Source organism: Eubalaena glacialis, chromosome 11 (assembly GCF_028564815.1).
Source record: "Eubalaena glacialis isolate mEubGla1 chromosome 11, mEubGla1.1.hap2.+ XY, whole genome shotgun sequence".
In the NCBI taxonomy this organism is placed as follows: Eukaryota; Metazoa; Chordata; class Mammalia; order Artiodactyla; family Balaenidae; genus Eubalaena; species Eubalaena glacialis.
In genome coordinates this window covers 7,978,141-7,991,532 of record NC_083726.1, presented here as the reverse complement: position 1 = coordinate 7,991,532, position 13,392 = coordinate 7,978,141, and the positions used below count along the sequence as shown (strand labels likewise).

The following is a 13,392-nucleotide window of genomic DNA, read 5'->3' as shown; positions in this document are numbered from 1 at the left end:
ACTTTGGTATTACTGAAGTTGATTTCTCCTCAATGGACTCTATATATGTGGCTATTAACTACTTCTGAGGTGGTTAGAGGATTAATGAGAATAATACAGTTATTGAGGAGCCACAGAGACAATGCCTGACACATTGAAAGTGCCTGATAAAAATTTGTTCTCATTATTATGAGCTAGTCTTATCTCTTAATAGAGTGATGATGCCACTAAATAATAATAGAGGTAACATTTTCATAGTGCTTAATATATGCCAGGCACTGTTCCAAATACTTACATTAACTCATTGAATTCTCACAAATAACCTATGAAGTGGGCACTTCCCTGTTACACAGAGGTGGAAACTAGGTTCTTCTGTGTATACTTTAGAATCATCTTGTCTGGTTCTTTGAAAAACTGTTAGAATTTATTGATTGATTGATTGCCATGTTGGGTTTTCGTTGCTGTGCGCGGGCTTTCTCTAGTTGCGGCAAGCGGGGGCGACTCTTCGTTGCGGTGCGCAGGCTTCTCATTTCAGTGGCTTCTCTTGTTGCGGAGCACGGGCTCTAGACATGCAGGCTCAGTAGTTGTGGCTTGCGGGCTCTAGAACGCAGGCTCAGTAGTTTTGGTGCACAGGCTTAGTTGCTCCACAGCATGTGGGATCTTCCCGGACCAGGGATCGAACCCTTGTCGCCTGCATTGGCAGGGGGATGAATAACCACTGCACCACCAGGGAAGTCCAAACTGTTAGAATTTTGATTGGCATTGCATTGAATCTAGATCAATATTGGGGAAGCATTGATGTCTTTACATAACATTGAGGATTTGTACCCAGACACTTGTGATTTTGTGATGTTATTTTATTTAGGTGGTCTTTTTTTGGCTGCGTTGGGTCTTCATTGCTGCACGCAGGCTTTCTCTAGTTGTGGTGAACAGGGGCTGCTCTTTGTTTTGGTACGTGGGTTTGTCATTGCGGTGGTTTCTTTTGTTGCAGAGCACGGGCTCTAGGCACGTGGGCTTAGTTGCTCCGCGGCATGTGGGATCTTCCTGGACCAGGGCTCGAACCCCTGTCCCCTGCATTGGGGAGGCGGATTCTTAACCATTGCGCCACCAGGGAAGTCCTGTTTAGGTGGTCTTTAGTTTCACAGTTTACACATATTTTCTAATAATGTTGTCAGATCTTTTTTCCCCCTATTTTTAAAATTATTTCTAATCATTTTTTGCTCACGTATAGAAGTACAATTTAATTTGTCTGTATTTGTGGTATGTTCAATCACCTTGCTACCCTCTCACTATTTCTACTTCTTTGCCTTGGATTTTCCATGTTGACAGTTATATCATTTACATACAATAAGTTTTGTTTCTTCCTTTTCAGTCTTGACTCATGAGTGTTTCTTATATTACTTCTTTGGCTAGAGACTCCAGTTCACACTGAATAGAAGGGGTTGTTATGGGTATCTTTGTCTTGTTTTGATGCTAAAGAGGATACTTTTAATGTTGGTCCATTATCCATATTTGCTGTCAGTTTTTAGGTTTTGGAAGAGACCTTTTTATCAGTTTAAGGAAGTTCCCATCAGTTTTTTTTGTTTGTTTTAATTTTTATTTTATATTGGAGTATAGTTGATTTACACTGTTGTGTTAGTTTCAGGTGTACAGCAAAGTGATTCAGTTATACGTATACATATATCCTTTTTTCCATCTGTTTTTTTTTTATTAATTAATTAATTTTTGGCTGCATTGGGTCTTCGTTGCTGTGTGCGGGCTCTCTCTAGTTGTGGCAAGTGGGGGCTACTCTTCATTGCGGTGCACAGGCTTCTCATCGTGGTGGCTTCTCTTGTTGTGGAGCACGGGCTCTAGGCGCGTGGGCTTCAGTAGTTGTGGCACACGGGCTCAGTAGTTGCGGCTCTCGGGCTCGAGAGCGCAGGCTCAGTAGTTGCAGCCACGGAGCAACTAAGCCTGTGGCCGCAACTACTGAAGCCCTCCTGTTCTAAGGACTGTGCGCCACAACTACTGAAGCCCACGTGCCTAGAGCCTGTGCTCCACAACAAGAAGAAGCCACCACAATGAGAAACCTGTGCACCACAAGGAAGAGTAGCCCCCGGTTACCGCAACTAGAGAGAGTCCATGCACAGCAACGAAGACCCAATGCAGCCAAAAAAAAAAATTTGTGATTGGGTATTGACTTTTATCCAGTGCTTTTATTATAGTCATTGAGATCTAATGTTTTCTTTCTCCTTTGTTACTACGGTGAATATGCAAACCCCCTCCTTCTGGATTCCTGAGATGATCCCAACTCGATCATGATATTACATCTATAAAACACTGATAAACTTGATTTGCTCTTCTTTTTTTTCTTTCTTCCTTTCTTTTTTTTTTTTTTTAAAGGATTCTTGCTTCTGTGTTCATGACTTCCTTTTCTTTTACTGGCCATGTGTGGTTTTTAGAGTATTTCTATTTTCTAGAAGTGTTTGTATAAGGTTGAATTGTCTTTTCCTTGAAAGTTCAGTAGGACATGCCTGTAAAAATATTTAGATCTGGTCTTAATGGGAAAAATTAACCAATGAGTCTTTAATAGTAATAGGATTATTCAGGCTTTGTCTGTCTCCTTTTAAAGTTTTTTAAATGGGATAATTCAATTTAGTAGAATAGTAGAAAGAACTCCCATGTGCCTGTTACTTCAAGTTACTGATCATTTTGTCCACCCCCCCACCCTTGTTTTTTTCTGCTGGAGTTTTTAAAAGCAAATCCCAGACTTGTCATTTCACTAGAAATACTTAAATATATGTCTCTTAGGACTTATTTTAACTTAACTATGCTATTGTCATACCCAACAAAATTAATAATTTCTTAATATTACTCACTCTTCAGTCTATATTATCCTGATTCTCTTCAAATGTATTTCCAGTTAGTTTGAATCAGGATCCAAATGAGGTATGTTTGGTTGTTGAATGATAACAGCTTCTCTCATTCTCTCTTTTTTTTTTTCCTTCCCTCTTTTATGCCATTGATTTGTTGGAGAAGCTAGGACACTTATCCTATATAATTTCTTTTTGATTGAGGTTTATTGAGTATTTTATGAGGAATTTATTCATTTTTCTCTCTTCAGGTTTTTTGTGTGAAATTGATTAGTAGGTCCACTTTCTCTTTTTATTGTCTTTTTTTCTTAACTTTCCCAGAAGTTTATCTTTTATTCCTCTCTTCAAAGAACCAAATTCTGATTTTGTTAATAACCTCTCAGTTCTATCTCCATTTTTCTATTTTGTTTAATTGCTTTTATATTTGATCATCTTTTTCTTACTGTTCTTTTTTTAACATAATAACTTGGATACGTGTTAATTTCAAGCTTTATTTTCTAACATAAACCTTTATGTTTTGTTTTTGTTTTTTAATTATTTATTTATTTATTTATGGTTGTGTTGGGTCTTCGTTTCTGTGCGAGGGCTTTCTCCAGTTGCGGCAAGCGGGGGCCACTCTTCATCGTGGTGCGCGGGCCTCTCACTATTGTGGCCTCTCTCGTTGCGGAGCACAGGCTCCAGACGCGCAGGCTCAGTAATTGTGGATCACGGGCCTAGTTGCTCCGCGGCATGTGGGATCTTCCCAGACCAGGGCTCGAACCCGTGTCCCCTGCAGGCAGACTCTCAACCACTGCGCCACCAGGGAAGCCCAACCTTTAAGTTTTGAAATGTAGTATTTTTACTATTTCTCAGTTTGTGGTTTCTTCTTTATCACTTACGTATGTGTGTATTTTTATTTTTTATTTTTTATTAATTTTTAAAATATTTATTTATTTATTTGGTTGCACCAGGCCTTAGTTGTGGCGGGCAAGCTTCTATAGTTGCAGCTCGCCGGCTCCTTGGTTGCGGCATGTGGGCTCCTTAGTTGTGGCATGTGAACTCTTAGTTGTGGCATGCATGAGGGGTCTAGTTCCCTGACCAGGAATTGGACCCGGGCCCCCTGCGTTGGGAGCACAGAGTCTTAACCACTGTGCCACCAGGGAAGTCGCTGTGTATTTTTGATTTAAAAAAAATTTTTTTTTCTTTGGCTGTGCTGTACGGCTTGTGGGATTTTAGTTCCCTGACCAGGGATTGAACCCGGGCTCTCAGCAGTGAAAGCACAGAGTCCTAACCAGTGGACTGCCAGGGAATACCCCATGTGTATTTTTTAAGTTTCTAAACAGGTAGAGATTATTTTTATTTTTTCCTAAATGTTTAATACTAAAAATATGCTGATGGTAGAATGTTTCCTTGTATACTCCAGGGGGAAAGTAGAATGCAAAATCGCTTAAAAGTATATATGGGGACTTCCCTGGTGTCACAGTGGTTAAGAATCCGCCTGCCAATGCAGGGGACACAGGTTCGAGCCCTGGTCTGGGAAGATCCCACATGCTGCGGAGCAACTAAGCCTGTGTGCCACAACTACTGAGCCACGTGCCACAACTACTGAAGCCTGCGCGCCTAGAGCCCGTGCTCAGTGATGAGAAGCCACCGCAATGAGAAGCCCACACACTGCAACTAAGAGTAGCCCCCATTTGCCGCAACTAGAGAAATCCCGTGCGCAGCAATGAAGACCCAACACAGCCAAAAATAAATAAATAAATAAATAAATTTATTTTTTTAAAAAAAAGTATATATGATTCCAGTATTGTGAATTATGTAAATAGAAGGAAATGAAGGAAATATATCATTATATTGATATTAAGCAGTTGCCTTTTGAGTAGTGATGTCAGGTAAATTTTATTTGAAACCTTATTCATATTCCACAACTATTCATGAGACATTTTATTTTTATGATGGAGGGGCACATGATTTTTCCAAAGGAAAGAGAATTAATTCTGTAAAAATCTGGACTCTAAATCATGTCCTGAGATCCTGGGATATAATTCAGTTCAACTAAAATATGACCAGTTGCTTATCTCTGTTGGGCATTAGGCAAGGAGTTGGTATGTAAGTGGTAAGACATGTTATTCCCGGAGTTACAGTCTGGGTGCATAGGTGGGGTGAGGGGTGGTGATGGGGAAGAGATGGCAGGAGAGGAGGAAAGAGAGACACACATGTTCATTTCAGTGCCATGATAGAATGCAAAAGAACAGGAAGGATACATAGAGGAAGAATTGTACTTATGGACCAACACGATCATTATTAAAGTGGTATCTTGTCTTTGATGGATGGGATATTTTTAATAGGATTATCAGTTGTGGATTCAAGTATATTTAATTTTTAAATACCCAGAAGTGCCCTTTTAATGTTAAAACTACTTGGAGAATTAAAACTCAAAACACCTCAATCTATGTAATGAGTTAGTACTGTCAACAGGTCAACCAGGGACAATTTTGCACCTCCAGGGAACATTTGGTGATATATGGAGACATTTTTGATGTCACAAATGGGTTAGAGCTACTACTGGTATTAAGAGGAGAGACCAGGGATTTGCTGAGTATCTTAAAATGCATAGGACAATCTCCCCTTCCCCCCAAAGAATTATCCAGCCTAGAATGTTTAATAGTGCCGAGGATGAGAAACCTAGGTTAATCCATAATTTCTGCATCCTCTTTCTCAGGGATGGGGCAGAGGTGGAATGGTAGTGGTTTGTCGGTTGTTGAAGAAACTAGAGGCATGGTTTTGTATCCTGTTCAGCTAGATTTTGGTTAAGGAAAACTAATCTGTAGTCTGAAGTCAGGTCAAAGCAAATTCATTCAGCTTTGTGGCAGGCACTGTGTGATGGGAATTTGGTAAAGAGTGGTAAGCAGCTCCTGTCTTCCTGGAGCTTACACTGAATGGTTTACAAAGGGGAGATCTTTTTTATCAGTTGTCTTTTTTAATTATTATTATATTTTAAATCTTTTGTTCTGAATTTATTTTGTGTATAGATAAGTTATTTTAAGCTCTTCTAAGGAATTCTGGAATAGTATACAACTTTTTTTTATTTTAATCTATTTATTGTTTATTGCTTTGGGTATTCGTTGCTGTGCGCGGGCTTTCTCTAGTTGCGTTGAGCAGGGGCTACTCTTCGTTGCGGTGTGCAGGCTTCTCATTGCGGTGGCTTATCTTGTTGCGGAGCACGGGCTCTAGGCACACGGGCTCAGTAGTTGTGGTTCGCGGGCTCAGTAGTTGTGGCTTGTGGGCTTAGTTGCTCTGCACACATGTGGGATCTTCCCAGACCAGGGATCGAACCCGTGTCCCCTGCATTGGCAGGGGGATTCTTAACCACTGTGCCACCAGGGAAGTCTGGTATACAACTTAATTGTGTTTCTTTTTCATGACTGTCAATACAAACGTTTGGCAACTCATGTAATGGGGGTTGTACTAAGATGTATTCCTCTTTTCTCTGGTCTTATTTTAGGTACAGTTTATAAGTGTTCAAACTTGTTGGCATGGCAATAATTTATATATATTTATATATATATATATATATATATAAAACCTTTTTTTTAGTATAATATGAAAAACTAATACAAATAGATAGTATTCCATGGAGTGAGGTTTAGTGCTTATCAAGAACAAAGTATAGAGAACTTTGTAATTTTGACTCTGTCATACTTTAACCTTTATCTTTCCTCTTTGTTTTTAGATTTTGGCTCTCTATTTGACTTGGAGCATGACTTACCAGATGAATTAATCAACTCTACAGAATTGGGACTAACCAATGGTGGTGATATTAGTCAGCTTCAGACGAGCCTTGGCATGGTACAAGATGCAGCCTCTAAACATAAACAACTGTCAGAATTGCTGCGTTCTGGTAGTTCCCCTAACCTCAACATGGGGGTTAGTGGCCCAGGCCAAGGCATGGCCAGCCAGGCCCAACAGAACAGTCCTGGATTAGGTTTGATAAATAGCATGGTCAAAAGCCCAATGGCACAGGCAGGCTTGACTTCTCCCAACATGGGGATGGGCACTAGTGGACCAAATCAGGGTCCCACACCATCTGCAACAGGTATGATGAACAGTCCAGTAAATCAACCTGCCATGGGAATGAACACAGGGATGAATGCTGGCATGAATCCTGGAATGTTGACTGCAGGCAATGGACAAGGGATGATGCCTAATCAAGTCATGAACGGTTCAATTGGAGCAGGCCGGGGGCGACCTAATATGCAGTACCCAAACCCAGGCATGGGAAATGCTGGCAACTTAATGACTGAGCCACTGCAGCAAGGCTCTCCCCAGATGGGAGGACAAACAGGATTGAGAGGGCCCCAGCCTCTTAAGGTAAGTGCAGTTCTGGTTTCTGTGTACCATCAGTATGTTTTTCAGTGCTCCAGTGATGGAGGAGGAGGGCTTGAGGTCAGTTATTCATTTATTCTTTACTGTTCATGTTTAATCTTCTTACATCATGTAGCATTTCCCACATATTATATGCCAGGTATCTACTGTGTTGTCACAAGTTTTATGAAGCTCTTATATTAAATGTAAGTAATTCCTTTTTTTATTTTTTTACAAATGATTGCCAGCTAATTCCTGTTCCCTGTGGCACAAGTATTAGAATATTTTCATTTCATTTCTATTTCATCTCATTTTAACCTTCATAGCCTTCCTTAAAAAAAAAAAACAACACAGTTTTGAGATAGCCAGCATTATACTATCTTCAGGTAGACTTTATTTGTTCCCATTGCTTGGAATATCCCTGGTTTTTAAGAGATGTGTTATTTTTTTTCTTAATGGCTGATGGAAGTTAAGGTGCATTAGTTTACTATAAAGCCTCAACCAACATTCCAGGTCTTCCAATTATCCTGATTTTGGCTGTTATTTGAAAGGTTTAAAGAAAAACAGGTTTTGTGTTTCATAGAGGGGCCATGCAGTGTGAATTGTTCTCTTGGCCTTCCCCATCCCTGGGCCTGTCCTGAGTGCTGTGTTGGCTCTCTCGCTCCATCTTCTGTTCCCTGACCAGGGATCGAACCCATGCCCCCTGCAGTGGAAGCATGGAGTCCTAACCAGTGGACTGCCAGGGAAGTCCGAAAGGCTTTTCTTTTTTAAAAAGCCTACTTTCTTAGCCTTATTAAGTAGAGAATGCTAAATATATTTTTAAAAACCTTTTAAATGTGTACTCTGTATGTATAATTAAGATGTTATAAGCGTATATTGGATGTTTATTCCTCCATATTTTTCCTACACATTTTATTCCTTTTTCTTAAAATGGTATCACACTATGTTTGCCAGTGCCTGGCATGTAGTTAGTAAATACTTGTTGAATGAAAGAGATGGCTTTGCTTGGAAGGTGATACTAGAGATGGGAGAGATTTTCACAAGGAGTCAGGAGCAAGCTTGCTCTGTAAGAGGAATAATTTGATCAGGCATTGGGACTTCTATATTCCTGAGAAGAATGATGGTGAGAGTTCAAGGATGAAATGAAGACATACGGATGAATTGGGAGTGGGGGCACTGAGGTCACATGTAGATAAATGAAAGCCCTTAAATATTTTTTTTTGCTACAGGATAAAGAATATTGACATCTTGACTTAGAAAAAAATTCTGTTTGGCATCACTATCTACTCTATAGGTTCTCCCTTCCTGGCACTTTTATGTTGCTGTTTTGATGTGGTTTACTTAGAACACTTGGAGTGAGAACCTGAAACAAGAAGGTAGAATATTTATTAGGTACCTCTTCTAGATTTCTAGCAACCTGCCTGTGAAGAGTCCCTGCCCTCCTGATGTTTATATGGGGGGTGGGGGGGCAGGGATGACAGACGTTAAACCTTCACCGATTGAACAAATATTTACTGAGTCCTAGCTTTGATGCTGAAGATAGAGCAGTGAATAAACTCACTTCATGGAACTTACTTTCTTTTTTTTTTCTTTTTTTTTTTAATATAAATTTATTTTATTTATTTATTTTTGGCTGCGTTGGTCTTCGTTGCTGTGTGTGGGCTTTCTCTAGTTGCGGCAAGCGGGGGCTACTCTTCGTTGCGGTGCGTGGGCTTCTCATTGCAGTGGCTTCTCTTGTTGCAGAGCACGGGCTCTAGGCGCATGGGCTTCAGTAGTTGCGGCACGCTGGCTTCAGTAGTTGTGGCTCGTGGGCTCTAGAGCGCAGGCTCAGTAGTTGTGGCACACGGGCTTAGTTGCTCCGCGGCATTTGGGATCTTCCCGGACCAGGGCTCGAACCCGTGTCCCCTGCACTGGCAGGCGGATTCTTAACCACTGCGCCACCAGGGAAGCCCGGAACTTACTTTCTAGTGTACACATAAGATATAAATTCATAGTATTCCAGGTAAGTGCTGTGAAGAAAAATAAAGTAAGGAAAGGCGCATTGGGAGAAGGCCTAGGCTGAGAGTGGGGCACTGTCCTATTTCTAATCTAAATCACAAATTTCTGCATCAGCATTGTTTCAGGGACTGGATATATAGCAGTAAATTAATCAGACAAAAATCCCTGTCCCTGTGGAGCTTATATTTTCATGGAAAGGGGCAACTCAAATATAAAAACTTAATTATTAAAGTATTTCCTTGTTTTAAATGAGTCCCACCTATATCTTATACTTGAAAGTTGATGTAAATTGTTACTTTTGGAGCTCTTCTCTTAAAATTAACATCAGTTTGTGATGTGCTTTGGCATGTGATGTTAAAGAGTGTTTAACCTATAAAGTTTTAAAGTAAGAGCAATGATTGATTTGTTGCATCTTTGTCTTTCTTGGGTGTTCTTGGATAAGCAAGGAGTGAAGCAGGTAGGAAGAACCAGTTAGGAGGGTATTAAGTATAAGGCAGGGAGGAAGAATCCATGTTGAGAGAGAAAAAGACAGATCTTAATGCCATATCCTGATGGGTTCTAAAGAGGAAGATCTTATTCCCAAATTTACAATTTAGATGGGCATGGTTTTAGGTGTACAATATCAATTTGAAAAATAGTCCCTATGAGGTGATGACGCCCACCTAAACTAAGGCAGTGGTATAAGAGTAATAGGACTGAGTCTAGAAAACGTTTAGGATTGGTTGTCGGTTCTGTTCTGAGAGATCCCTAGTCTTCCTTGATTTATCATTGTACATGCTGCCCTGCCCCCACCATGGTTAACATAGTGCCTGGTGAATGACTTGGATATAGATGTATTTATCAAATCTGATAGGCTGGAGGACATGTCAGGATGTAGTTTAATTTGTTATTATTTGGTGAATCACAGAGTCACATTTTCACATTTAGTATCGGTGTGCACTACTGTTGATGCCTGCAAGTCTTATTAAGGGATTTTTGTCCCTATGTTAAATGTTCCTAAACTGTTGTATTTGTTGTATATTGGGCACTACTTTTTTATTTGTCAGTGTTTGATACCATGGTGTGTCTTATATGTTCCTGTGTTCCCTTTTAATGTATTGAACACTAAGAAACAACCTGTAGTGTCAGATTTGTTTTTAAAGAAAGATAAAATAGTCCCCTGCAGGTCCTTTGGTTTTAATTGCCTAGAACTGTTTGTGGCTTCCTGGTCCTCTGCCTTTTCAGTTTAGGTGGAGATCTGTATCGCTGCTGTTCAGGTAGGTGGTAGTTAGTTGGACATCTGGATCACATTAGCTATAGAGAAGGGAACAAGATCAAATAACTAACTACAGTGTAGCAGAAATTAAGTACAGTATATTCCCTTCCTATTCTATTTCGTGGGGGAGTAGTGGGGGGTAGGTAAATAGAAAGGGTAGCGGTGGGGTGTTGGTTGCATTTCATTTTCTAACACTGGCAGCAGAACTCTGAGGGAGATAGGTAAACAAAAAGCCCAAGAGTCTTTGTTGGTCAGAGTGACCAGAAGTGTCAGGAATGAATTACTGCCAGCTGACCAGCAGTTAGTACAATCTGTATATTTGAGACCGTAGTCTGCTACAGAGTGAACTTGGAGTTTCTAGGTAATGCATTGTGATTGAGGGAACAAGCAATGTCAGGAATTGGTTGAAACTCGGTTGGTGTAGGCAGTCAAGGCGATATCTATGTGAACAAATGTGTGAAGGACCAGATTCTACTAGGATGTGTTTCATAAAGGCATTACGCTTATTAACAGGAGACATCAAGGCATCTTCCAAATCCCAGCATTTTATCTATATAAATTATGGACTCTTAAATGGCTTTTGTTTTATGTCTACCATAAATTTCCATGCTAATAAGAAATACAAGTAAAATATAACTCCTCCAGGTGTAGGCGAGCATACTATTGGAACTATATTAGTATAAATATTAGTACTTTAAAAGCAATATGTAGCAGTAGCACTCCCAGCCACATTGGAAACTACCAAAAGAAACCTGAACTTTGTATTTAAGCCTGTTTTTGTATTTGATTGTCCCTACAATCTTGCTGGCCAGATTCACGTAGGAAATTCCAGTTATTGGAGACTGAATAAATTTTTTACTCTGGATGCTTCCCATTCATGCTTGCCTCATTTTTTTATGCTTTCACCTACACTGTGCCACTTCCCTCAGTCTCATTCCCTATCATCATCCCTGTCTCTGCGAATTTAATATTTTATTTCCTTTACAGGTTAGCATTCAGGAGTAAAAAATAGGAAAGGAGGGTGTGCCACTCACTGCCTAGTTGTAGGGAAAGGGAAAAGCTTAAGCAAATGCTGGCGATTCAAGAAGCATGATGCTCTCAGGTTTGCAAGTTAATGGGTATAGGAGATAGGATACCATGGAAAAGTAGTCAGTTCTCATGAAGATCATGAAAGATCTGGTATACCATGGTTTTCCCCCCTTGTGAGTAGAAAAAAGTGAGGACAGAAGGCAAGAAAACCTGTTAGTCACAGTCTACAAAAGCTGTGATGAAGAGCTTTGTATTAAGACAGTGACAGTGGGCATGGATACATGGGAATGATGGGGATTGGGTGGCTAGAGGCAGAATTTGAAGGACCCTTTGATAGAATTGGATCTGTCTGAGAAGGATATAGAAATGTAGTGTCATTAGTTTCCATTCTGAGTGCTTGCTAGTAGGCGATGATTGACTTACAGTGGGGTCTTATGTGGAAGGATAGAATTGTAAGTTGCATCATTGTTATCAGTAAAACATTTGGTTTTTGAATAATTAATACTCTGTTCTTTAAGTTAATCATTATACAGTATGATGGTTCCACATGGACTTACATAAACACAGGAAAAAACTTACTTTTTTTTCTTTTTTTTTTTTTTTTTTTTTTTTGGCCAGACTGCACACAGCACGTGGGATCTTAGTTCCACGACCAAGGATCGAACCTGTGCCCCCTTGGATTGGGAGCGTGGAGTCCTAATCACTGGACTGCCAGGGAATTCCCAAAACTTACTTTTTAAAGTACATAGGGATTGCAAATACACTCAGATTACTTTAAGAGCCAAGGAGGCAATTTAATAAAGCAGCTAGGTGTAAGACAGCAAGAAATGGTGCAGACTTTGAAGTTTGCATGCTATATCTAAAGGATTCAGATTGAAAAAGTTTTAAAATCACTGTTCTACCATGTCCCTAAGTAAAAAAGTACATATCCCCCCAAACTACCAATCTTCTACCTTTTATATAAACAAAATGCTGGAATAAGCATTTTGATATATCAAGTTCTCTAATATATTTAAGGATTAGATGGTTTATTGAGTTGAGTTGAATTTATTAAGTTATAGTTTGCACATTAAATGAAAGTTATTTAGTGCATTAAAAGTGGAGATGAATGGCAGAGCCTGCTTAGTAGATGTAGCTAAATAAGACGCTTATACATTTTTCTAAAATGTTTATCTCATATTTACAGCAATCAGCTCTAAATTTACTGTACCTCAGGCCCCTAGATTATAGTCTGTTTATGTATACAGAGAGTTTCTTTTAAAATTGTCTTTGTAAATTAGGAAGTGGAAAAGGAAAGGAAATAGTAATGTCCTATTAGTGTGGGGAATAAGATTTAATTTCTCTTCTGTTTCTTGTTCTTAGATGGGAATGATGAACAACCCTAATCCTTACGGTTCACCATACACTCAGAATTCTGGACAGCAGATTGGAGCCAGTGGCCTTGGTCTCCAGATTCCGACAAAGTCTGTACTACCAAATAGCTTATCTCCATTTGCAATGGACAAAAAGGCAGTTCCTGGTGGAGGAATGCCCAACATGGTGGGTAGTAATCTGTTTACAGATTTGTCTCCCATCTGACACTTTAACAGAAGAATTGTGTTAAACCTTTTATGTCTTCTATTATACTATACACACTAGGATGTAATGGATGGCCCCTGTGATCGAGGAAGCTTGTGCCTTCCTTCCATTTCACATGGTGTTTTTTTACTTGCAGTATTGACCAGTAAGGATGCTGTCCAAATAGGAGCAAGTGGGGCGGCTACAATGAAAGTTTTGGGGTCCTGCCATATGCAGCTTCTCCTTGTGAGCAATTCTTTCTGTAGGATACAAAAGTGGAACCTTTTTCCTCTTGGGAAGGACTCTCTGAAAAAGGATTCCAACTCTCAATCACCATATCTACTGATTTGTATCTGATACTATTACACAGAAGTAACT

At 39.8% G+C, this 13,392-nt stretch overlaps 1 protein-coding gene across 1 annotated transcript in view; it reads left to right on the top strand.

Annotated features, from left to right (window-relative positions):
* The window catches only part of EP300 (E1A binding protein p300), a 73,342-nt gene that overhangs the window by 15,407 nt on the left and 44,543 nt on the right, over window positions 1-13,392 (top strand). The window contains 2 exon segments of the mRNA XM_061206504.1: window positions 6,544-7,181; window positions 12,820-12,996. Of these exon segments, the coding sequence (XP_061062487.1) occupies window positions 6,544-7,181; window positions 12,820-12,996 (815 nt within the window).